Source organism: Hirundo rustica, chromosome Z, assembly GCF_015227805.2.
Source record: "Hirundo rustica isolate bHirRus1 chromosome Z, bHirRus1.pri.v3, whole genome shotgun sequence".
NCBI classification, from domain to species: Eukaryota; Metazoa; Chordata; class Aves; order Passeriformes; family Hirundinidae; genus Hirundo; species Hirundo rustica.
Window position 1 is genome coordinate 58,361,487 of NC_053488.1, and position 27,297 is coordinate 58,388,783.

Below are 27,297 nucleotides of genomic sequence, written 5' to 3' on the forward strand. Positions count from 1 at the left end.
AGGCTGAGCTTGCTTTCTGTGTTTCTCTGTGTACCACTCTCCATCCTACTATTTATTCTTACCATTAGCTGTACATACCAATTTCTGTGTTACAAACTTTTCTGCATTTCATTGGATAAAAATAAGCCCTTATTTTAGCAGTACAGACAAAAATTTCGCAGATTTGCTGTATTCACAGGTGACACATTTCTTGCCCTCTCCTTTAGTGTTTTAATGGTTTGGATCCACACAGAGGACAAGCCGACCCCTCCCTCCCAGTTCCAGCACCCTGTAGTGCCTTGCAGGCTGAAGAGGTGAAGCTGGTGACCTGTGTGGACTGAGTGTTGTTGTCAGGGCTGGGACTGCAATTTGAATAGATGTTCAGTGCAGAAGCATATGCAACAATCCTGATCTAAAATCACGATACATAAAGAGTTCTTGCTACATGTACCTCCTACCTGAGTAGGGCCAGGCCTGTGCTGTGCTTTGAGCTGCTCCTACAGATGGACCTCCAGCGATGTCCCTTGGCCACAGATTAAATTTAGATGATTGATTATAAGAAGGGAGCCTGCAGGCAGCCCCAGTGGTACTCAAAATTGTAACCACCCAGCAGTACATGTATGTCCCTGCCTTCATCTAGAAGCACAGCAGTAAGCTCCCATGTGAACAGCCCTTTTGTTTGACAGTAGAAGTGATGCAGAGTTGTTCCCTAAGAAAAATTTAATTCCTTCAAATGACTTAAGTGGGGTAAAATGGATAGGATCTGCGTAACTTGTACCCTGCTTGATGCTGCACAATTCGGGGGGTCCCAGCACCTGAAGGAGTACAAAATTAGCTATACTAGCTTCTTTGTACTTAGCACCTGCTGTAATAAACAGCATTTTAAATGAGACTATACAGAGTGCCTTTCTTCCTGGGACAGTAACAAGCCAGCACCACCTGTTGCAAAACACTTACTGCTTTTGGGTTTGGATGTTGTTCCATCAGTAAGACAAAAATAATGTTCTGCTATCAAGTGAGAAGTTCACTGAGCCAAAAGAGCACTTCTTCAAGACAGCTTTTATTTTTGGTACAGTTTGCACATCAACAACCTTTTATAAAGAATAATTTTGGAATTTGTACACCCTTTTTTTTACTAGCTTACTTTTGTATCTGAAGGTCTCCATTTTACGACAGGAGATTTTAATTTAAACCAAAGTACCAAAAATTTGCCAAGTTCTTCAATACTGTTTTTGACAGCTCCTTCCACAAGGATGATGCATCATCACACCCCACAACTATACGTTACCAAACTTCACAGAGATGCAGGGCAGTAATGTGTCACAAACAGATGAGCTGCAGCTGAGAGCCCAGTAAAGGTCATCCTACAATCTGCTTAATACTCTTGGTAGAATCATCTTCCCCTTTGAAGTCTGTGCATACAAATATTAAAAATCAAGATGATTATTGACAAACCAATCCACCCACTTGCCAGAGGTGATTTTCCTCTGCAGTATGTATATGTCTGACAGAATTGCTCTGCTGAGGAATAACCAAAAAAACATCTCAAAGTACAGTTTCCCTGACAACACCAATAAGACTGTGAGGTCATTCATGTTCTGCTCTTTGGATTCTCCCCTCTGCTTGCTGTTCTCCGTCTGTGGTTAAAGTACTTAGGTCACCACAGCTCTCCAGGTACAGCAATCCAGGATGCAGTCTGAAAGGCAACAGAGGGATTCTCAATGACATGGCTTGCTGGGCATCACCTTTAAAAAGAAAAGAGAAGTTTAAATCAGTTTTGTTTTCACAAACTTGTTCCATTAAAATAGCTCTTTACCCAACTAGAAAGAAGCTAGTTAGTGTTGCCTGTTATGTTTAAAGAATAATTTTAAAAGCTGTAAGACCCCTAGCATTTGCCAAGGAAGCATGGGAAAGGCAGTCCCAGTTGCGAAAAGGAGTGGGGTAATTTATTTTGTTGGTTTCTGTGGGGTTTTTGCTAGGTTGGTTTGGTATCCTCCTCAAAGGTACACAGGAATTCTCTCACTCCAACCAACCTATGGCATATGTGGTATTGTTTAGAAGGAACCTCTGTGTTGCTTTCTTGCAGAAGTCACTGAACTGTAATAACCTTCAAGCCTGTGTGATAAACTAAATTCTCCTAAGGAGCATTCTTCCCTCCTGTTTCTGTCAAATTTGTCAAGACTTTTGCTGCCTGAAGGATGCAGTGGGAAATCCCACTTTATTTGCAGAGCCTAAATGACACTGATGCATTTTGCATGAGAACCAAAACTAAAACCAGCTGTCATAGTAAATCACTTGCGTTATGCATGAATCAGTTAATCTACCCAAATTGTAAGTTATAAAAAGGTTTGATGAAGTCTGCAGTATCCAAAACTTCTGGATATTCATTCCATTAATGTAAGCACATATTCTCTTTTTTCTGCTTTCCATTCTTTAGTAGTAGGTCTTATTTTTATCCCGGGAGCCAATCACAAAGAAGTTGCTTCTAGTGGGTTTACATAAAAATTTCCTTGTCAGCCTCCATTCTTTCTGGTTTGCAATAGCAAAAACAGAGTTATAACATCTCCTCTCCCCTACCACTCGCTGTCATGTTATTTGCAGTTCACGATTCCTCAACAGAAGACTGATTCAGTTTTTAAATACACACATGCTCTGGCTTGTGGCTGATAGAGCAAGGAATGTCACATGTATGTACATGAAACTAAAGTGCTGAAGGAAGCCAATTTGGTCCAAAAACTCTGACACGCTGACTGGCAAATGTAAATCTATACTTCCAAACCAGGTGCAGCGGTTTTCCACATCACCTGATAAATACAAGTAATAAAACTACCTGCTCAAGGAAAGTGGCACTGGTGACAGCTTCTGCTCTATGTTTCTCATCTGATTTTAAAACAGACTTGATGTTTTCCACCAAGTCGTGTATGTCCGGGCTCATGCTGCAGGAGGACTGCTCAAGGATCCACGCCACACGCTGTTTAGTGTCCGTATAAGACTTATAGTCTGTCAGAGACTGGGGTCTTCCCCTCAAAGCTCTTGAACTCTTTCACAAGGTGACAGCATTCAGTGGATTTACACTGAGTGTTGCAGTTTCACATTGAGCACTGTCCCTGAAGACAAAGAAGAAACAAAGCAAACAATCCACATAGTTCACGGTATTCCCAGATTCCCTTCCTGATTCAATGAGGATGCAGTGCGTAGTTTAACCTTGTAAAACCTAACAGTCTGGCATGGTCAGGGTGGTATGGAAGGCTCACTATTTGATTTACACAAAATGCCTGTAAAATAGTCATACATAGCTATGATTGAGTGCATATTACATGTCAAAGGGTGTGGAGGGATTGTTCTGCTTCGGCCAGCTCTTTGTCGTTTTGTGTACATTGGTTCCTTTCTCTTGTTTCTGATCTGAAGAGACCTGAAATGCATGTTGAATGTTAATGTAAACATAAAGGTAGAAGGCTTTTATGATCTCTCCTAAACTGTTGATAACTTTTAGTTATTAGCAGTCAAGAGGACAAGTTATACCCCCAAAAAACTACTTGTCAGGCTGGAAATTAGTAATACTACAGAGCAGAAATTCAGTGGAAGAAAATAAACACACAACCCCCCACCAAAATGTTCACAATTACCTTGTAAGGACTAAACAAAGGACCATACAGAATCAATTTCACTGCCTTTGGTCAAAATAAAAAATCACTGCCTTTGGTGTAAACAAGTTATCAAATTTTGACCCCATTAAAAGAAAGAAAAAACCAAAACCTAAAACCACAATGACAGATTGTTCAAGAAGCACTTTAATGTTGGCTTCAGACCAAAAAATGTCAGGAGGAGATGCAAAACTTCCCAGCAAGAAGAACTCCAAGTGGAAGCAAATTCCATTGCTGCAGTGAGTTCCTTTTCTGTTGCACTTGTGACTAACTCAGATCTAACTGCTGAACAGACCTAACCTAACACCGAGCCTAAAGTTTCCAAATGCTTCTGACAGGGAGTCTGTACAGCAGAAACACTCTGCTTTCACAGCTATGGATAGGCTCTGTGTCATGTAACTATTGCTTCAGCAGCAGATTCTCTGGGCTGCTGTGGTGGAAGCTGATAGGAGGACAAGACAAAGCACATGATACAGCAGAGCTGTGAAAACATTCCACAAAAACAGCAAGTGTAATCCAAATAAGCTTGCTCCTAAGATCCAAAATAATGTTACTAACATGCTCCATTGGCACTTACATTTTTAGTGTCAGCAGTTACTGTGGGGATTCCAATATCCTCTAGTAAAAACTGCAAGACCCCTGTCTGGTGCATTTTTCAAGATTGTCAGCAGTATCATGGAATGTGTAGTCACATTAGCAGTTCTCTCACAGCAACAGAATTGATCACTGACACCAAAGCAGTTTCATCAACTTTGCACCATGAGTTGAGTTTTGGGGCTTTTTTTTTGATTATATGAGGATTGAGACAAGGGAAGAAAATTTATAGGCTAATACCACATCCCCAAGCCAATTTTGCTTTAAATTGCTTGCATTGACAACTGCACTTTAAAAGATTTTAGATGTCAGTGCACTGAGGAATCCTGTGTGCTCTCCCTCATTTTCCACCACTCCTCCCTCATACCCAGACTACAGACCCTGTTCCTAGATAGGAAAACCTCAAGAGCAGCAAGACTAAGGAGTTAGGTGGAGAAGGTTTGGCAAAGCACAAACTATTGTTATGCTGGTGCTCTGTTGGGAAACAATAGCTGATTTCTGCAGGTACTAGTGTACCAAACTTTTGAAAAGCTTTCTTTTAAAGAACCATTACACAATCACTGACAGAGAAAATGAAGTCACCTTGAGGCAGCTGGCAGTGCAGGAGCACAGGGTCACTTTTAGAACGTTTCTGCAAGGGATCAAAGGTTCTCCTGTTCACTCCTGCAGGCACACAGCTTGCATTTGAAGGGGAAAGGCTTACTCTGCTGGAAGGCTCCTTAATTTTTTCAGCTGAATTATTAGAAACAAAAAAGTAGCAATCTTATTAGAGACTGATTTTTTTCCCCATCCCACCTGCAAATCTGTAATAACTGGACACAGAGGTCTGGAGGTGTATGTATGTGTGCTCAGACTCACACTTACTGAACAGTAACATTCATCTAAACCCTGTTTAAATGTTTGCAAAAATCTGTTTAGTCTTACGCAACTGAAGTAGCAGACTACAGTCTTGAAGGAAGCCAATTTGGAACCTAGTACAAAAATCACCTTAAACTACCTGATCAGAGAGAAGGGAGCTACAGCTTTATTTGCAAAAAACTAAATCTCACAGAGCCCCAAATCCTCCTGGTTATAATCTGTTATACTAAGATATGACAGCATATGGTCAGAGAGGTCAGTCAACTTCTGCAATTAGGTATTTTGTAAATCAGTCACCAGACCCTAAAAAGGAATTAAAATCTTTACTTAAATATTTTCCTTATGACATGCTGTATCCTTCCCACTCCTCATTTTCCTGAGTGAAACTATATGCTGCAAATTAATGAACAGGACAGGATGAAGCTATGTACATTTCTCACTAAGCTTGGTTCTGTACCTCCATCTAGTGGCACCTGGCATATTACAGAAAACAATTTTCTTGATCATTCAGGAGTTAAAAAATTTGTACCTGGCTGGGTGCTAGGTACCCACCACAGCCACTCCACTCTGCAACTGGACAAGGGAGAAAAAATATAAAGAAAGGCACATGACTTGAAATAAGGATAGAGGGAGATCACTCATCAATTACTATCACGGGCAAAACAGACTCATCTTGGGGATATTAGCTGATTCTATCCAAAAATGAGCAGGATAATGAGAAGTAAAACAGATCTTAAAAACACCCGCCCTCAACCCTTCCCCAGACTTCATCTTCTGCCATGCAGAGAACATGGGTTACAGTCAGTTCATGACACATTTCTGCTGCTGCTCAGGGAGAGTCGTCCTTCTTCTACTCCCCCCGACAGGAGACAGTTCTCCAGGTGTTTCTCCAGCGTGAGTGCATTCCACAGGCAACAGTTCTACATAAAATATTGTAGTGGGTCAGTCTTCCATGGGATCAATCCTTCAGGCACAGCCTGTTTCCACCGTGCGTGCCCCAAAGGCTCACAAGCCCTATCAGCAAACCTGCTCCAGCATGGGCTCCTCTCTCCATGGGTCTGCAGGTCCCTGCCAGGAACCTGTTCCAGCACAGGCCTCCCAGGGCTTCACAGCCTTTTTGCACACACCCATCTGCGCCAGTGAGGGCTCTCCATGAGCTACAGGTGGATCTCTGCATCCTCGTGGACCTCCAAAGACTGCAGGGGCACAACTGCCTCTCTGTGGGCTGCACCACAGGCTGCAGAAGACTCTGCTCCAGCATCTTCTGCCCCTCTTTCTCCACTGACTCAGGTGGGTGTTTGCAGGGCTGCTCCCCTCACATATTCTCATGTCACTCTTTGAGCACCAATACAACTGCAAAGTAACTTTTTTTTCCTTCTTAAATATGTTGTCACAGTGGTGTTACCATAATTTCTGGTCCAGCCTTCTCCAGCAGCAGGTACATCTTTGGAGCTCTGCAGGCATAGAGGAATCTTCAAACTCCAGCAGCTTCCCTGCCACTGCCAAAACTTGGCCATGCAAACCCAATACAAAACCAAATTCATGTAAACAGTCTTTTATTCGGAACATGGCAAAAATCTGTGGTATCACTCTAACAGGTGTTAGAGTGGCAGGAGCCACTGCCAGTGGCAGGAGCCTTCAAGAAAATTTAGCCTTGGATGATATGTACTTGTCAAGCACAGCACCTTATCATCTACACAAATGCAACTTAGAATTTCTAAAAAAAAAGGAGTGACACAACCTATATAAAACAGGTACCAGCCTAGCAAATCAGAAGGTAAGGGCCAGCAACAAAATAAGGTAGACCAAGAATCATGCATGGTTTCTTGGTTTTGAAAGATAGTTGTCTGCCAGGGAAAGCTAGAGCTTCCCTTAGAATGGAGAATGTAAACCCCCTTCCCTCCAAATTATTATAATTTTGCTATTAGGGGCTCTCAGGCAAAGATATGGGAATAGGAGTAACAGTTCTTTACTAGGAATATTTAAAAAAAGGAAAACACGAATGTAGTAGTACAAAAAAAACCAAGCAAAGAAGCAAACAAAGTTCCTGAAAACATCCTGAGTCAGGGATACGACCTGGCACCCTGGTGGTCAGGGTACTGGAAGCAGTCCAAATAAATCCTCCTGGAGTAACAGATGTGGTTCTGTGGAGTAGAGATGGTCTTGTAGAAAGTCCAGTGGTGAGGAGATGAGTCTGATCTTCCTCCACGAATCCAGTGAAAAAATCGGATGCCTTGTGTCTTTCAGTCCCAGTTTCTATCTAGCTGGGAACAGCTGGCTCCTCCCCCACTGTGTGGAGCATCTCACAATGGGATGATGGAATGTGTCATGTCATTGGTGGGCCCTAATGGCTCATTATCAGAAGATGTCTCCCAGGAGGATGGAGGGGTGGTGAAAGAGATAAGAAACACTGCCCCACCTGGTTTTAATGGCTGGGCCGTTATCCGAAGGCATCCGCCCCCCTCCCCCTTGGAGTTACAAGAAAAGGATAAAACATCTCCCAAAAACCAGCTTTCAACAGATGAAATAGAGTACACATTATAGGTTACATAATCCAAGACACAGGGTTACAAAATCCATCACCAATATAAAGTTTTCAACACCAGTGGAGCTGTGTTAGCAGTGAGTCCTGGAGGTACAGTGCTGCTTTTACTTTGGAGAAGTTGTTTGTTTGGTATTTTTTTAAATTTTGAACAGATTTATAAACAGATTTCAAGATTTTAAGATAATCCTTACTAATGTTCATGTTTCAGAGAGATAATTGTCTTATGGTGGTGGGTACTGGAAATACATACACCTAGTTTGTGATGATACAAAGCAGCTACCAAGCACTTCCTGCCACCAGCGAAAGGTTGCATGCCTGCCTACTACCTTCAGCAGGGGAGGTCCCATTCTGCTTGACAGGAGTGATTATAAAGTCAGTAAAACAATTTTAGCTGGCACAGAGAAGCTTAGAGCTCCTCCTGCAGCCAGCCGTCAGGATTGTCCTTATTCTGCTGGCAGAGTAGTGCACAACTTTAACTTCCATCGGGAGCTATGCTCAGTTGATCAGCCCTGATGATGCCAAGGGAATCACAGCATCATACACAAATGCCCTGGCATGACAGCTTGCAAGCATAAACTGAAAGTTCAATTTTTATTTATAGATTGCTACACTGCACCAGCTGAGACAACCCGTAGACTTCCTCTGCCAAAATTCCAACCTAAGCTCCCATTTTATATTTATATTTCCCTCCTACAGGTTTGGGCAGGCATCATGGAGCTCAGCCCAGAAAGCCAGGGCACAGGTGCTACAGGGAGTTGAGGATCTAGTCTGGGAGGAAAGAAGTGTGAGGAGGCTGACTGAGAAATGGCAACATCTCATCTCAGCCACTCATGCAGAATCCAGCCTGGGCTGAGTCATAATTACTCATCTTCCAAAACCAGAAAAAAAGTCTGTCTGATGCTTTAACTTCTGCATTGGTGTATAACTACCCAGGGTGTTTCTGAAGTCAGGCCACTAACCAAGTAGCCTGACTTCAGAAAGATGTCATCATCACTTAAACATTACCATCAAAAAGTTTTAACATGGTCATGGGCAAGATAGGTACTCAAATTTAGACCACAGAAGCCTTAAATATTGTTCAGCAGCCTCTCCTTCGGGAAAAAAAAAAAAAAAAAATCCATCTGGGAAAGAGAGATAACCATCTAGAATGACATGATAGACAAAAAATAACTGGTCCATTTTAAAGCAGAGGAACTCTGAAAAGCATATTTCAATAAATAATTATTCTTCCAAAGAGATCACTACACATTCCATTCTGTTCTCATAAGCAACTTGAACCAAGAATTACATAGAGGTCTTTAGTAACATTTTGAATTCAGCTCCAGTCTCTGGTGTTTCAGAGGACCTGTTCGTTCTAAATCCTATTGTTGTGCCATGTTATCATTTTCTAGGCAATCCCAGGATCTGTAATTACCTCTGCCAGGAATATAAAGTCTTGAAAGTCATGCATGCTATTCCTGATGAAACAGCGAAATACGCTAAACATTCCTGCACACTGCAAAAAGGAGGAATTTTAAACAAGATCCATATAGTCTGCTTGAGTATCAAAATACTTTATGTGTAAATATTGTATGTTCAGAACAGAATAATGCAGCCCCCACCTGAGTAATAAACTAAAGCCAACCTGCAAGTTATTCTTAAGAGCAAGTAACTACCTGCAGGGTAAGGGATTACTTTTCCAGGCAATGCAGTCAAAACACACCCTTCAGTCAGCCCTTACAACCCAAGAGGGAGAATAATGACTCTGGGAGGAAGATCTGTGGGGGAACATCGTTCAGAACCAAGTGGTTCTGTCTGGCTTCCCACTGCTGCCCTCACCTGCTCTTGACAGCATCATGTAAGTTCTCTCACCTATGTGTTAAGCAGTAGTATTTCTCTCATGCAGAAATAGTTCCTATAAAATCTAAACTCAAACCCATGAAATTTTACCCCCTTTACTCACATTGTATTTATGCTATCTCAAAACTAATGAGTTCTTTCTTCCTTTTTTTCTTTTTAATACCCCTAAAATCACAAACATTTTTCACCAGAGAAAACAGTCTTAAAAGATTAGGCAGTGTTTCGAAAAACACTAAAAGAAAGGAGGAGATTCTACAGTTTTACCTGTGACTTGTTTGTGGAGTAAAAGAATTAAAAGTTGCAAAATAGGAGGGAGGTGGGACTGGTGGGACAAAATCATCAGGATCCAAATTGTGATCTTCATCAGCAATCTCACATTCATCCTAGTCAAACAAAACTTCTGTTAAAACTCTTCTGAGCTATAAATATTGCTGAACAGTTTAATCTATTAATACTGTTTGTTCCACTCTTTATGGCAGGTGCCTTGTGCTCACTTACTGTGCAGGATCTTCTTGATGCAAGTATCTGCAAGTAATGCAGGGCAGCTGCTATGAAGCAAACTGTAGCAGTGACAGCATTCAGGGCACTAAGACCTAGGAGAACTTTCTGAAGAACATAAAGATTATTGAAATTTAAAAATTAAACCATGGTATTTGTAAATGTCAAAATAACAACAACAATAATAGTAGTAATAATAATACTAATGCAAAATGAAAACAAATAGAGAAAACACAGGGATGACCGTGGCAGTTATTTCTCAGAAATATATGGGATGAAGTCTTCAGCACAATCTCCAAGACTGAAGTAATTTGCAAAAACTTGTTTTACACAATTTGTTGTCCTGACAGAGAGATCCAGAAGGGTTTAATACAGCTCAGATGTGATTTATCCATCTATTCATCCAAGAATTATAACCTTCCTCATAACTTCTCTGTGGGAAATCCACGCTTAAGATGATCACCCTTAAAGAAATGTCAAAGTTTTTTGGTATTTAAAGATCAATGGGAGTTTTATTTTAGCAGTTAGTAAGCCACAAAAGGCTGAGAAGTTCAAAAGACCAACAAAGGCATCAAATCATTTGCTAAAATTTAGATCCTATTTACCCTGCAATCTTGTCTGGATTCAAATGCAGTTTTGGTTGCACCAAACACAAAAAATGAGCAAGAACTGGTTATTGGCTCAGAAATGCACTGGTCAAAACCCAGACATGAAACCCCACCCCTCCGCCCCACGTTACAGAACCATGAAGAGCTTCTGACTAGTGAGGAAGAGCAGAAAAAAACCAGTGTTTTTCGCAGTAAACACACAATCACTTCAGCACTGCCCTGCTGCATGAGCTTATAAAAGCAGTACTATGGATGTGTGTGCAGGGTACCTTGAGAAGAAGGTGAGTAGCACTGCATGACTTCACATGGTATAACTTCAGTACAGCCTCTACTTCTGTGCATGTACTGGAATGAAATTCTTCACAGCACAAACAAGTCTTGTTTTCATCCATATCCATCTATAAGAAACAAAACTCTACTTTTTAAATTGTTTGATGCAATATATTTACCTGCATAACATAGAACCTATGTCTTAGACTAAATCCATCACCACAGAGCAGACTGGAAATACAGGATCATATAACTGAACAGTTTGGTTTGCCAATGATTCCTATATTATAAAGCCGTACTATATACTATATTTGAGAGAAAGCATTATGGGTAATGCATTAACACATTTAAATACAACTTAGTTGTAATCAAAGCTGCACCGACTACTAAGCAATTTTACTACCTATGCTCTTTCCAATACATCATAGCCTAGAAATTATTTCTCTGACTGTTGTGTAAACCACTTTATATGACATGTACACATTTTGTATGGTTCAAGAATATATCTTGCATTTCTATGGATGAAATGAAATCTACAACTATGATGTCAACTCAGTTAAGTCATTAGCAGCCATATCTATATACCACTGTTGTTTTTAACTTTCATGTTCAAATTAATCTTATCATCTTAGTTTTCAAAGTAGAAATTCAATGTTCCCATATCTAGAACTAATTATGGTTTTAGCTTTCAGATTCTAGAGTCACAATGTTGACACTCTTCCATCTACAGAAGCCATCCTACAAAATAATAAATTATTTCAGGAATGTCTTTTTGCTGTACTCTATAAATCCAAATACAGACAACTCAGAAACTTCTGTAACATTTGACCACCTCATCTGGACTGTCTTTATTAATTTTCATTTTGGCTTTGGTACAGTGATATTGGGTGAATCTAGGTTGCCAAGGGTATATAATCTTGGACTTTATATGCAATATACCTACTGGCATGTCAAGGAACCAATAGCAGCTTTCCTGAAAGAATAAATGAATGAGAATAGATATTCAAAGATCTTTCCAATAACCCATAAAGTCTTTCAAGCTTTTAAACACAATTTTCTTCATCACCAAGTCACCTTGTATTTTACCCTTAAATTTCAATTATTCCAGTTTCCATTTCATAAACAGTGATTCTTCTATTTCTTATGACAACCACTTGAGAAAAACCTTTTGCATTCTGCTCTGCCTTGTATAGATTGTATCTTCCTCAAGTGGAAGTGTTCTGAAAAGCTAATATGATTTGATCTACCTTATTCTTTTCGTCACAGCTTCTGCTGTAAGTTGTCACACAATGGTCCTCGCCAGGTGAGGCAAACAGGAAGAATAATTCCACCCACAGATCATAATATGAACATTCTGTGGGTAGCTCACCATTACGCACACTCAGGCTTTTTTCAACAGTTTATATTTTTTACATTACTACAATTATCCTTTATGCTAGTTCTTAAATTACTTGCAACCCTACATCAGAACATTTTTTGATCTCAGCACAGTAAGCTAATATGCCATAATGAGCAGAAATAAGTGTAAATCAGTATGTGTGCTCACCAAATCGCATCTGGACACAAACTGAATGCCTTGACATCCTAGTATTAATCCAGCATAACACTGAACAAACAGGTTAACCTGGAACAACACCAAAACAAAGTTAACTTCAGTGGGTACAGGAAAACAACTCAAGGAACCTTTTACAGACCAAATCCCAATCACAAACTAAAGCTGGAAATGATCCTCTGCTTTTCAAAGCTGACCATGACTTCAGTGACCCAAAGTGTCTTAACCTACTCTCAAAATTCTTTGTCTTTTCTCTCCTTATTCCACACTAGTTATGCAGAAATAAAATATATGCAACTACTGAAAATGTCAGTAGCAATACTAGAAACAATTAAAGGTTTTGCTGGAGTGAAAAGTATGATCTGCAAGTTGCCCAGCTTACACTGTGTGTCATACTCTTCCACCAAGTTTAGCTCTCAACACATTCAGAACAATAAAGAAACCTGAAGAGGAAGAAATATCTTAAGCCAACATTCACTCTGCATATTTCCAGAATTATTCTGCAGCACAAATAAATGAAAAATATTTGTCCCAGTACAGTGAGAATGGAAACACTTAAGAGACTTCAGTTGTAGGATTTTATTCCCTCCTGGCTACAAAAAGCAGAATACTCGTAAATCAGACAATACTTTCAGATTTATAAACTACCTGAAATCGAGCAACGGCAGGAGTAAAAAATACATGAAAAAAGGATAAAGAGAGCCAGTGGACAAAATGATGTCTTGCTTTCACATATGCCCTTACAATCTGTGCTTCCATGACTTTGGATATGGATTTTGAACATATGGAAGAACCATCCCTGTCCCTATCCATACAGGCAAAAATATTCTGTATTTCAAGAGAACTACTTTAGCAAGACTACCGCTTTAGACACAAATAAAAATAAGACTCCTCCTTTAACCATTCAATCCTACAAGGCAAGTATAAGATTCTTAATGTCCTAAAGCATCCTGTTTAATAACAATCTGCTCACTCAGGTTTCTTTGTATCAAAATTGTCCAAATTGAAAAAGCAGGACGGGACAGAAAACCAGAGGGGAAAAAAGGACACTATGAGGGACAAGACTTCAGTTCTGCTCCAGACAGCTTTACAGGAGATCCATCAACAAGGACTTCCTAAACATGCAAAGAACACCATGGCCTTCCAAATAAATTTAGCTGCCATGGTTAGCTGCCTGGAATCTGAAACAGAAATATGTAACAGCTATTGCACAAATTATGTTCCCATTTTCTGAGGTACAGGGAAATAATTCCCTGTGAATGGTCAAGAGTCAATGAGCATTATACTGTGCAAGCTAAATTCTTCAATCGCAGCATTACTAGTCATTACTAGTCTGACCATAACATTATCCTGCAAGGTAGATTTTAACACCCCAAACCCCAATATAGTAAATCTCTGAAGAGGACTGGGACTACTTGGTGTTAGACACACTAAGAACAAAATAATTCATAAAGTATTAAGAAGAAAAGTGTTTTGTCCCAGCTTTGCACTAATCACAAAACCACAGATAATAGGGGCTTAGTTCTAGAAAGCACTCTGAGTGTCATTTGTTTTTCCATACAAACACAGAATCTAAAGATTTTTTTAAAAAATAACTCCCTGCTCAGCACATCAATGAATCAAACCCATTCCTTATGCTTTTACCTAAATTATCTTAGTTATTCTTCTGACAAAAAAAACTACTTAAAGAAAAAAAAATTGGTACACACAGGTATTTCATATAAAGAGAACTTTTCAACTGGGCTCAACACAGGGCATCAACAACTAGGAATCAGCCAGTATTGTAAGTGAAATAGAAGCTGTTTCAACATAAAACATCTTTATGGCACCAATCTCATGAAACGCTATTAAAAAAAACCAAGAGGTATACTCGTCCTTTTTCAAAGGATGAACAAATGGAGAAAAATAACATGGTCAAAGTAAAGAAAGACTTAAAAAAAAAAAAAAAAAAAACACAAAAAAACCCCCAAAAGTAGCAAACTGTAGTGGTTTCACATTCACTAAATTTTGGTCTTGGTACTTACTAAGAGAGAGACTGTGGGAGAGAGACTAGGAGAAAAACAAAGCAGGTTCAACCTTAAAATTAACAAATAGTTTTATTAACATACACTAAAAGAATAGAAAAAAGAAAGTTGGGGGAAAAAAAAACAAACCTAAAACTGAATGAAACTTCAAAAACACTCTTCCCTCCCCTTACAAACTGTTCACTTTCTTATAAAACAACAAAAAGAGACAAAACTTGTAATTTTCAGTCAGTTTCACTGACAATAGTCTTTCATCAATTCTTTAGGGTAAGAGTCTGTCTTAGAGTCATGGATCCCACTGACAACTTAGAACAGTTCTCTTGTGGGTTTTAAACTGTCACAAAAACAACCGCCCAGAGAAACCTGCCTTTGTGACCCTCCCAGGAGCAGTTTCCCAAGCTGCTTATGGGTCATGGGTCTTAAGACTTTTGCATACTGGGGTGTCACTTTTTAAAGATGAATAACTCCAAAGCAAAGGATTCCTCACTTCAAGGTACAGAGGTATCTTCTCACTTCTTCACTGGCACAGGGGGCTTCTCATCTTTATCTCTGTTCAAGCATCTTATAGGATATTACTTAGTTCATCACAAACACCTTTGCTCAAATCCACACACAAATTAAAACAATCATCTCCCCAAAAGCATATCTTTCCCATGATTTAGAGGAATGATCTAAATATAGAGTTCATTTCCATGGCTCAAGTAAGAATAGAACAACCAACTCTTCAACCCTCTGTCCCAATAGTCTTTTCACTGTTGCTTTACTGACTTCATGCTGTTGTTCTTTATGTCACTTTATCCTTTCTTACTCTCTCAGAGAAGGGCCAAGCTCTGGAAGCTTCATGTTGCTAAGAAAGAGTTAAATCTGCTCGGAGTCTTTGTCTCTTTCTGTAGTTTGTGGTGTTAGATGTTCAAGGCCGTGCTGGTGAGGGAGGAAGAACTCCAGAACCATCAGAGTTCAGAGCACTCGGGCTGTCCGGAATCACGAAAAACCAAGCAGGATCATAAATGCCTTCTGACCCACCCCTCGGTGTAAATTGGGGTGGCCTCGGCCTAAATGGTGCCCGTAGCTCTTATCAGGGGCCCGCAGAGATCTCTCCCTGCTCCATGGAAGTTTAGAGAAAGTAGCTGTTGTAAAGCAGCAACCTCTCCTACCCCACTCCCCTTCACCTGGGAGCTGATGGAATCCGGCCAGGCCTCAGGCCAGATCCCCCCAAAAAGGTGGGAGCAGCAGGCCCAGCTCGATGTTACCTGTCTCTCTCTGGCCAAAGGAAAGAAGAAAAAAGAACCTACCTGCAGGAAATTCACGGGGTTTTATATCATACTTCCCGAAGTCGCAGCTAACAATTTCAGTGGTTAGAACAGACGCCAATATTCTAACTAACGCTCTGATAGGTCCCTGTCTCTTCCAAAGCAATTCCCAGGTCCTGACCTGGAGAATTCTTCTACATTCTTCTATAACTAAAAAACCAAACTGTACTAACCCATGACACAAACTCACATTCAAGTTGTCTCCTTTGGTACAGACTCTGCAATAGAAACAATTCCATCTACAGCTATACAAAAAATTACAGTTAAAATCCAGACTTGCAATCCAAAATTTTGAAAAACAAAAAAAATCACTAGTATTTCTCTAAAATGTCAGAAATCAAAGAACAAAGAGGAAGAGTGTTGGGAGTCCAGGGCATTCCTTTGGCTGCCCTGGAGGGTCAGAGACCTGGACAGGGGGGTCTGGGACCCCAGCCCAGAGCCCAGAGGGACACTGGCTTTGATCCCAGTCCATGGGAAAGGCTTCCTGCACTGTGGGAGGGATTGCAGGCCACAAGAGTGTGAAAGATAGTAGTTTAGCTTATCACAGGGTGAGAAAATAGTAGATTTGGGGTTTTAGTATTGAAGTGAATGGGGGCAAGATGGAGGATTTGGGGCGTTGTCTCCTGCTTCTTCTTTCTTCTTCCCTCACTCCATTTTCTGCAGTGATGGCGGCACAAAGTAGTTCAAAGAGATTGGGTCAAAGTAGGGATGACCTGTTCAGTGTAAGTGATAGGTATTGGCAAGTAATGATAAATAAAGAATATGTAGCAATTAGTATAAAAGATAACGACAGCCCAGTTCGGGAGGAGTCGAGGAGTCACCAGATGCCCGAGGAGCCGCACAGACCTTTGTTGGGCACTGAGAAAATTGTAAGATAAGAAACAAAAAACTAAGCATGCAACCTTGAAAAATCAGAACCTGAAGACTCCGTCTCTTTCTTGCGTTTGGCTCAGAGCTTTGCAGAGGGCAAAAAGACTCTAAAACCACCTGAATCTTGCAGAGAAAAAACCCGAGAGAAGAGAAGGAACTTTATCATAAATATTCAAAAGAAGGATGATAATGTCTGCATTTATGTTCTAATAAATTCTACCATGCGCAAGTGTAATCTTGATCTGTTTTTTATTATATATATAGTGTATTTTTGACTGAATAATCCAACATTCAGAAAATCCTGCCAAATGAGCAGAAGATAAGAATAATTCCTCTACATACAAAAACTAAAACACTACCATGATCTGAACCACAACCACAATATTCTCTACCACACATCTGACAGCAGACAAGACACACTTGACTACCAAGAGAAAAAATCTTTTTTCTTTCTGCTCCATCACTGGTCAGCATTTTTACAGTATCACTGAGACTGGAAGGGACCTCTGGAAACCATCTAAATCTAATCTCCTGCTCAAGCAGGTGTCACAGCAGAGGAGCTGGAACCATAAGATCCCTTCCAACCCAGACCATTCTACGATTTTGTGACATGCAGCAAGCTGTTGAATATAATATCCAGTTGGTTCTGATTATCTCTATAGAAAACCTACACCCGTTTTTGACCATCATAACAGTGAAAAAGTTGTCTTCTGTGTTCAGATGAAATTTCCAATTTTCTCAGTTCTGCTCACAGCCTCATGTCTGGAAGTGAGCACTACTGAGAAAAGTCCAGCTCCCTAATCTTTGCTCCCTCCCATCAGCTATTTATAGAGATGCAGGAAATTCCCACTGAAGCCTCCTATTCTCCAGGCTGAACAGCCACAGCTTTCACACCTCTCCAGGTGTGGGAAGGATCACATCCCTTGACCTGTTGACAAGTCTCTGCCTCATCCAGCCCAGGACACCACTAGTCTTCTTTGCCACAAGAGCACTTCGCTGTCTCATGGGCAGCTTGTAGTCCACCAGGATCCCCAGGTTTTTCTCTGCAGAGCTGCCTTCCACCAAGTTGTGTCCCCCTGTGTAATAAGATAATTTCCCTGTGTTTTTACAAGTAAAAACAGGGGGTACAATCCCCGTGATAGAAGATCCTACCCAGAGGAGAGAAGTACTTCTCAATTTAGAACATAACAGAAAAAGGCAAACATGGTATTTCAAAAACTGAAACAGATGTAAGTGGTCTTGGCTGAAGTTATAAAAATGGAAACAGCTCAAAGGATGGCCTTAGTTTGGCTCACAGCTTTGTCCTCGGAGCATAAGGCACACATGGATTGTGAACAACTGCAGAAAGCCACGAGGAACCTTCATATGAATTAAACTACATGAAAGTGAAGTGTATTCTATTTATATTGGCTAATATCTTGCATGTATGATCTCTTTCATATAAAAATGTATCACCATGCCTTTTGTGGACTCCAAGGAAGAATAAATTTGCACAGTAAGCCTCTGACACTATCTTTCATTCTGCATGGGGAAGCTCCTTGTCCGGCTGCTGCTGCCAATGAAGCAAGTATCTAATTCCGGAGAGGAACTGCTTTCACTTGAATATGCACATGCAGGACTGATGCCCAAGTAGGCACTTAAATGAAAGAAAAAACAGTTGTTTCACGATCACCGACTCTTATATCCGTTTACAGTCTATGCATATTTTTTATAACCATCCTGTAGAAAAGAGTATGTCCGTTTATTAACTGTCCATATACACAGCAGCAACAGCAATAATGAAAACTCACAGGACCATATTAGATTTCTGTCCATTTTGAGAACTATTTATTGTACCATATGGAGACCCACAACACAACTGTCAATAAAAGAAAGCCTCACAAGAAAAGACAAATTAATTAATTTCATTTTAAAAGTCTCATATTTCAAACGCAGTACTAAAACACTCCATGTATGAGAGAAGAGCTTTTGCAGCATAAAAATAGCTAAAAGCTTCTAATGGCTTTTCATACTCTCACACTTAAAAGCATATTTCTACTTGCTTATACTGACTTTAAAACTTTTTCATAATTACTGCTTATTGACCTAATGCTGGAGTCTGGGGTGTGAGCAAAGAGGTTAACACTGAGCTATTTTACTTCTAAAATCCAGGGAAAGAAGATACTACTGCAGTAATTCTCACAAGTCAAATGAGAGCTTGTCTTAAACCACATGCCATGGGAGAGCCTGTTTTTCAGGGCTCTCAGGGACACGATATGGAGCTTCTGTTGACAGCTCACTGTTACCAGCAGAGCTAAAATTTAAGAATATTGCCGGAATGAAGTATCTTGATCTATACCTTAAATTTTTGTTAATTCATGAAAATCCGACAAGGTCCAGGCATCATAGCAGAAGTCAGCCGCAAGAAATCTTTATTTAAAGTTTTCTGGAACATATTTTTCTTTGGATATAAACTTTCTATTAAGTACAAGGATTACCACAAATAAATTCTTTTAAAAATTCCAGGTTATAAATAAAGGCTGAATTCCATAAACTTTTTCTGTTTTCAAAGTAAGATCTGTAAATATTTGTCATAAACCAAAAATATTAACATGTTTAAATTAAAAGCGTTTCAAATAAAAATTTCAAATCCTTATGTGACTGCACTGTAAAACATGAGAAGAATCCACACTGAAAGACTCATGCTGCATATGCAGTTCTGACTTTTCTGTCAAACCCCTCAAAGCTTTACATGAAAACAAAGACATGCATGAACACAAAAGTCACCACACTAGCAAACAACAGAAGCATGCAGTACTCGATGTAGCCGAAAGCCAGAGTCACATTCAACCAGTCTGCATGCATTCTGTTGACTTCTTGATCCCATGCACTCTGCAGGTACCAAAATGCTCCCCAGTACTTGCAGCTGCAGCGGCTAAACTCTGCACTACACCACAGGCTGGCGCCTTGTTGGATGATGGCACTCCTTGCCCTTTCATTCGATCACAGCTGAGTCTCCACTTTAGCAGCAGAACCCAAGCACCAAGCAGACACCAGAGAGATGCTTAACTTGAAGTCTTTGTTTCAGTTGGTGTTAACAACCCCAAAACCAGAAACAAACACAATCAGAGAGTCACCTAAAAAGCACTCTACAGGACTGCAACTAATATACATACAACTGAAAGGAAAGGCTGCTTCACTAAGGGCTTCTGCATTCAGCAAAACACGTACAGCTCCTGGCAATTCTGTGAATGCAACATAAACTCAAATTAGTCCAGTCTGGCATACAAATAAGGACAGAGGCTTTAACAGCAAGCATGACCGGTCAAAGATGTGAGCTGCCCTCAAAACATACACAATCGAACTAGCAACCGAGAACTGATGTACTTTCTGAAAGAACTTAGATTCCTTAAGGTAAAACTAAGATTTAAAGCTGTGTGAAAGAAGGCGCTTAGGAGCAGAGAGGAAGATCCAGATTCTATGCATGGCAGTTAACACTGAGCCCAGAACGGTTCAGAGTCAATACCCGAGTAACTTGGATGGGTAGGTGAGTTTCCCTTTCCCCATTAATACATTTGGACAGACCTAAAGAAGAAGAAACATAAGACCTTTACCATCTCCAAGATCACTGAGTCCAGTCTTACCTCAGCATTACCGCAAAGAAAAAATCAGCTTCAAAGCACAAGCATTACAAGCTGACTTCCAAAACTTATTGACAACTGATATCCAGAACAGAAATTTCTCAAGCACATAAAACCAATGAAGGATTTCAGAACCCAGACTTCTCAGCAGCTGAACTGCTCAAGGCTAGGCATCCCTTGCAAAAATGTCCTTGAAAGGTATGACTGTAGCTTGATTTTGCCTTGCAGTACCCTATCTCTCAGATATATTATTTATCTAGCATCATCCCACACTGTTAATACATCTGTAAAACAGTGCAGGTGGCAAATCCCAACTACAGCTCTCCATTTTATTTACTAAAAGGTCTTATCACAGCCATCCCTCTTCATGGCTGTTTTCTCACAGTAGTAGATGGTGCTACTAAAGGTCCACTACACCTGTAAGCAGTGTATTTCTCTTCCTTTCTCCCCTCCAAGGAAAAACATGAGTGGCTGAAACACCACCACCCATCCCCAGCTCCTTTCTCACAGCACTGCAACCCTGCATTTTTTGAAAGCAACAGCAGCACCAGAATCTTGCTGGTGCTGCTGTTGTTTTCATCTTCCATCACAGAAAAAGCGTACAGTCTGGTTGTTTTTCTCCATGACCGAAGCCTTGGCTTGAAGTGGCAGCTGTGACAGCCTGACCCTTCACAAGAACCCAAACACAGACAGTGAGAAACCATCACTGGGAGTGCCAAGGCTGTACATAAGGAGTTAAAAGGGGAGGACAGTCACAACTGACAAAAGGATTTGTTTTAGTTTGGAATGAGTTTTTAATTTTTGCTTATGAATGCCATAATTCTAAGTCATGACTCTGGCTGTAATGATTTGCACTGTTGAGACATTTAGGAAACTTGCTTTTACAATTCATGTAATTGAGCATTTTTCATAACTCCCTAGAGAAAACGTTCAAGTTACTAGAGGGCAGACATAATAGATATTTAGCCCAACATAAATATGTTCACAGAAACCAACAATCCGTCCTTGAAAGACTGTAGCTAGCTAACGGCTTGATTTCCTTACCCTCAAGAAGACTTTACTGCTTATTTCCTTTTTCTTTTTATTCTTCCACATAGAATAGAATATTTCTGTTGGAAGGGACCAACAACAATCACCTAGTTCAACTGCCTGACCACTTCAGGGTTCACCAAAAATCAAACCCCAGTATTAAGTGCATTGTCCAAATGTCTCTTAAACACTGACAGCTTAGGGCATCAACCACATCTCTAGGAGCTTGTTCCAGAGTTTCACTGGTCTTTCAGCAGAAATGCTTCCCAGTGTTAAAGCTGATCTAATCTGGCTATCAAAAATCAAACCTCTATAGAATGCACATACAAAAAGAGAGAAAAAAAACCCCAAACCATTTCATAGAATCACATAATAATTGTGGCTATAAGAGAGCTGAGGAAGACTCCTGTGTAATCTCCTGTTCTCAGGGTCTGCTATGAAATCATGGCAGGCTGCTCAGAGCTTTCATCAATTCATCAATTTCACGTCAGAAACTTTCCCATCTGCTGCACAATATCCCAGGGCAATCTCCTTCAGCATGTGACCATCCTAAAGATCATTTGAAATAAAAGAAGGGAGCAAGAAGAGTTTTTGCTTTCTATTTAACTAAAATTAGGAAAGAAAAAGAAGGTTTACACAAAGTAGAACATTAAAGAGTGAAAGAGCAACAACATACTATAGAAACAGCACAGAACACAGGCAATACTGACACAGGAGTACTGCGCAAGTCTTAGGCAGTTTGAGACTGATAGCATGTACATTTATCTTGATGAAAATATGGCCCTTCCAGATTGGGAGTCTCTAACACCAGCTTCTCCCTGTATCCACAAAACTCCTAAAAAATTTGCTTGTGTTAACCAATGCACATTGAGAAATAACAATGGATGTTGGGGGTGCTAGTTGACAGCTAGCTGAACATAAGCCAGCATTGTGCCCAGGTAGCCAAAAAGGCCAGTGGCCTCCTGGCCTGTGTCAAGAACAGCGTGGCCAGCAGGACGATCGTGCCCCTGTACTGGGCACTGGGGAGGCCTCACCCAAGTCTGTGCTCAGTTCTGGGTCCCTCACCTTAAAAGGGACATTGAGGGGCAGGAGCCTGCCCAGCAAAGGGCAAGGAGGCTCCTGAAAGGACTAAAGAACATCTCTCATGAGGGACAGCTGAGGGAACTGAGGCTGTTCAGTCTCAAGAAGAGGAGGCTCAGGGGGGACCTCACCACTTTCTACAACTCCCTGAAAGGAGGTTGCGGTGAGTCGGGGGCCCATATCTGCTATAGTGCCTGCAGGCACTGCAGTGAGAGGACCAGAGGACATGACCTTAGGCTGAGACCAGGGAGAGTCAGATTAGGTGCTAGGAAATGCTTTTTTGCTGTTAAGTTAGTCTTGCATTGGAATAGGTTGCCTGGGGAGGTGGTGGAGGCAGCATCCCTAGAGCTGTTCAACAGGCATCAGGATCTGGCATTGCGTGATGTGGTTTAGGGGTTTGGGGCATTGCTGGGTTGACAGTGCTGGACTTGATGATCTCAAATCTCTCTTCCATCCTTGGTGAATCTATGATTCTGTCATTCTATCCACAGCTCTCATATCTAATTCTTGGTACTTCTCACTGATACCCATGTGGATCCCAAAGGAGTGCTGCATAAAAATTAAACAACAGCCTTGGCCCAAAAAAATTCTTCAGAAGTGACAATAGGGCAAAAAATTCCAAATAAACAAACAGAAAAACCCACCAAATCAACCAACCAACCAACCAACCAACCAACCACAACAACAACAACAACAACAACAACAACAACAACAACAACAACAACAACAACAACAACAACAACAACAACAACAACAACAACAACAACAACAACAACAACAACAACAAATCCCTATACCCACACACAAACAAAAGCAACTCTAAAACTCTTTTTCAAATCCCAGCTCTGGGACATTAAGAGCCACACAGCCCCAGATTTCACTTATATATGGAAACAGCTTGCACACCCAGCACATCAACCTACTTCTCTCACAGCAATGCAATGTCAACTGTATATGAAACTAGCACTGGATCCTGCTAATGTTAAGGTGTTAAGTTAGCTCTGAAACCCATTTTCAAAAACTAAACCACTATAACTAAGCTAAGATTTAAAACCATCTCCTTCCTTTCAATTTAAGATGCATTGCCTCAGAAAACTAAATTACTTACACTAAGCCAGCAAATTCATTCACATACAAAAATATAAAATGTGTGCTTTAAGTAACCTTAACAATTCTTCCAGACTCCACTTTTGCTCATACTGGGGATTTCATCCATGCAAGAAAGAATATGACCTTTCATGGTCTTTGACTTCTCTTTAAATAATTATGATTCTACAATTTGAAAATAAAGACTGTCCTAGGGTAACTTTATGATGCCTGTATCCCCAATCGTCTGTTCTGTTTGTGCTGTATATTGAGTTCTGTGCCTTTAAGACTGGTTCTAAGAGCAAGGAGAAGCGCGGAGTTTGTTTTGAGAAAACTGCCTGACTCCTCCACATTCTTCTCCGGACAGCGTGTTCGGCGGAGGCTTGGAGAGACTGCAGGACAGAGATCTTTTTTTTTTTGCTTTTTGTTAGTTTCAGCTAGCTAGAGCAGAGAAGTTCCCTGGACTGTTTTTTTTCCTTTTTCTTGGAACTGTTTAAACCTGCTCTGGACTGAAAACCCAGGGGAGCACTGGGGGCTGCACCTGCGGCCCACCGGGGCCTGGAGCTCGGCATTTTCCAGCAGCGCCAGAGAGACTGGGACTGAGGAGAGGCTGAGAGAGAGAGAGCCGAGCTACACCCACGGCAAGGACTTTCTCAGTTTGCCATCTCACTTCAGAAGGAGAGGTTTTATTGTTTCATATTATTCATTCTTTTTACTTGTATGCACTTCGTTTGTCAAGTTAAATCGTTTTTTCCACTTTTCTCCGAAGAAGTTTTTTGCCGGGCTGGTTGGAGGGAGGGGCCACTGGGTTTTGCTTCCGGAGGGATCCTATTCAATTTGTCCCCAAATTTGTCCCTACACCAGGACAAAGACTCAACATTATTTTTTTAAAAGGAGAAAGGCGTGATTATTTTCTAACCAATGACTATTAAATTAGGGGTTTTTTTAATTATTATCTGACTCTCCAACACTTACTAAGTTCTGCTTACTACCGCCTGGCTTCTGCAATACAAACTCTCATATGTATTCCGTATTTATAAAGCTGTGGTTTAAAGCAGGGCCCAACAGGAGATTGAATAACTTCTCAGTACTCCTTACAAAACGGTCCTAAGTCCATCCATTTCCCCCCCGGAACATTACTGATTTATTTCTACATTATGACTACATAATGTAGAAAGGTAGTAAAATGGAGTAAAGGCACAAAGCACAAACATGCAACATCTACATACACAACGACTTTCGAAAATTCTGCGTCTGACAGCACAAAATAACAGAGTATTTGGGTGGGGTGTTGTTGTTGTTGTTTTCCAAAAAAAGCATTTCAAAAATAGGAAATAAGTCCCTTATTTGTTTGTCTCGACGTTTGTCACCCAGTTGAGGTCCTGCAGACATCCTACAGAACTTGCAGAAAGCCGTTACCCCGCTACCCGGCAGCCGCCTCCAAGCGATCGCGGAAGAGCGGGATCAGCCTCCCTCGGGACAGCCAACCACGGAGGGGCCGCGCACGCACGGCCGGACCCCGTCATGGCGTGTCCCGGCCCGCGGCCGTCACTTACCAAGGAGCCGGCCCAGGCCAGACACGCGTTCTTCACCTGCTCAGCGACAGCGCCCCGAAGCTCAGCGCCACCAGGGCGCAGCCCAGACCAGTCTGCAGCAGTCCCAGCCCGAGCAGCGGGTGGAAGGGCAGCGGGGCGCACGGGCGGAGGGGCGGCGGCGAGAGCCCGGCAGCCGCCTGGGGCAGCGGGAACAGTCCCTGGAGAGGGCAGCAGGACTCCGGCAGCCCCATCGCCGGCGACACGGGAGGTACCGGTAGCGGCTCCCGGGCAGCGACCGCTGCGGCCGGTGGGCCGGGCCAGGCCGGGCCACCGCCCCCGTGACAGCCCCTCGGGCGCCGACTTCTGCGGCGCCCCCGCGGCCGCGCCTCCGGTGCCTTGTTCCGCTCCGCTCCCCTGCGGGCAACACCGCCCCGGCCGTGCCCTCAGCGCCGGGCGGGGCCGAGGCTACTCCTGCAGCCGGCGCCGAGTCCGGCGCAAAGTGATTCGCCGGAGTTCGGACGCCGTCCCCGGCTCTCCCGGACGCTCAGCCATCCTTCCCGTCCCGGGTCTCCCCGCTGATGCTGCGGCAGCCGTTTGGAAATAGTTTTGGTGGGAGTTACCCCTCCTCTTGTTCCTTTGCTCCTTCCCTTGCCTTTCTCCTTTGCCCTCTTATCCCTGGTCACTGTTGCTACCGAGCACTATGCGTAAAGTTTTAAAATAACTCTTTACTGGGAGGAGGATGCGGGACGCCATTGGATTGTATTTGGCATTTTTGCCGCGCCGCCCAACGAGTGGACGAGGTTTGGCAGACGGCAGGACATGTGTCTTGTATGTGCATGAGCATGCTTGGGTGCTTGCCGATGCCATGTTGTGTGAGATGAGGGCAGAGGAACTTTTACCCGGATTTCATGTCTTTCATATGAAAATTTTCATATCTTTCCTCTCCTGCCCGCATCCCTACCCCTCGCCCATCCACTCTCCCCCAGTATTCTTCCTCCTTTATTTCCCTGGAAAATCTTGCTGTGACCGTGGTCTATCTTTTTCCACTTGATGAACTCAAAGGAAGGAGGATCTGGAAATTATTTCAACCGTGTGTTCTGCTCTCCAGCTCAATCAAAAACAATTTTACACCTGCTTGGCTTGTCTAGACATGGCCTCAAGAAATATGAAAAATATAGCTTTTCGTACTTAAGGAAAATAAAGCATGTTAATATGGGTCATTGGCTCAGTAACAGCTCTTTCTCCTCTAAAGAGAAAGGTCTAAAACTCACTTTTGGAGTTGCAGCCTTATTCCATCTCTTGGTTTGTTTGTTTATTTATTTTGTACCAAAATATTCAGGTTTAAAGCCCTCCTTGGACACCTGTGGAGTGCCTCCACCCCAAGAGGTGGAGATATGGGGGCTGTCCCTCCAAACCCAAGAAAAAGCACTCCACCCCCAAGTCACAAATAGGGCATCAACCTAGAATGTTCTCTCTCTTGTTAAAATTGATTAGACTGCAATGTCCCTGCCTCGGTTATTCCCATTGGTTGCCTTCCTTCAGCCCACCCCTTTTCAGTCCTCGCTCCTCTCACTATTGGACCCTGACTCTGAACTCTACCCTTACTCTGCCCTATAATATGTACCACCATAGTTTTGTTCTTGTTGTTTCTGGTCAGCAGTGGGGTTGTGTTGTAATAAAAGGTACCTGGATTTCCAAACAAGAACCTGTCTCTTCTCTGTCTATGTTGATCGTAGGTGGCTGTCTGAGACATCAGGGCCCCAGGGGAGTTGTTGTGCCCCCGCAGAGTGAATTGCAACAGTTTAGCAGTTTAACATATTTTTGTGGCTCCCAAATTGCCTTTAGCTGACGCCACCCCAGAGCGGAGCAGGACAATTCCCTCCCTTGCCTAGCTGGGGATGCTGTGCCTGAGAACCCCAAGGACGTGGTGGCCCTCCTGGGTGCCACAGTATTGCTGGCTCATGTTGAACTCACCATTAACCAGGAGCCCTAGGGCCCTTTCTGTGGTGCTGGTTTCCAGCCTCTTGTTGAGCCAGGTGGGAGAAGTTCATACTTGTGCCTGAAGATACATAGATGTAAGAAAAAACAGAGCTGTAAGAAATAAGCTGATTTGTCTTGATGGGGAGAAATATATTGCTTCTCATGCAGTTGCTCCAAGTGAACCATTGGAATTTCCAGTCAGTGAAAGTAGGATGTTTTCCATTCTTACTTTTCTACTAAAGTGAAGTTATTTAAGATTTATACTGACTTGCTCTCCTTTATCATTCTCTACATGGTTCATTGTGTCTGGTTCCGTCCCGCACCGGGCGGGAGATGACCTCTGGCTAGCTCGAGTCAACACAGCCACAGAATGGTC

At 41.9% G+C, this 27,297-nt stretch overlaps 1 protein-coding gene across 1 annotated transcript; it reads right to left on the bottom strand.

The window, feature by feature from the left end:
• Positions 1-1,038: 1,038 nt before the first annotated feature.
• On the bottom strand, positions 1,039-25,192 carry ENTREP1 (endosomal transmembrane epsin interactor 1). The gene is given in 10 exon segments (XM_040091000.2): positions 1,039-1,713; positions 2,795-3,086; positions 3,297-3,391; positions 4,800-4,848; positions 9,724-9,842; positions 9,958-10,065; positions 10,835-10,963; positions 12,382-12,459; positions 24,963-25,003; positions 25,006-25,192. Coding segments are annotated over 10 exon segments (1,287 nt in total). The 3' UTR covers positions 1,039-1,524.
• Between the last annotated feature and the right edge of the window lie 2,105 nt (positions 25,193-27,297).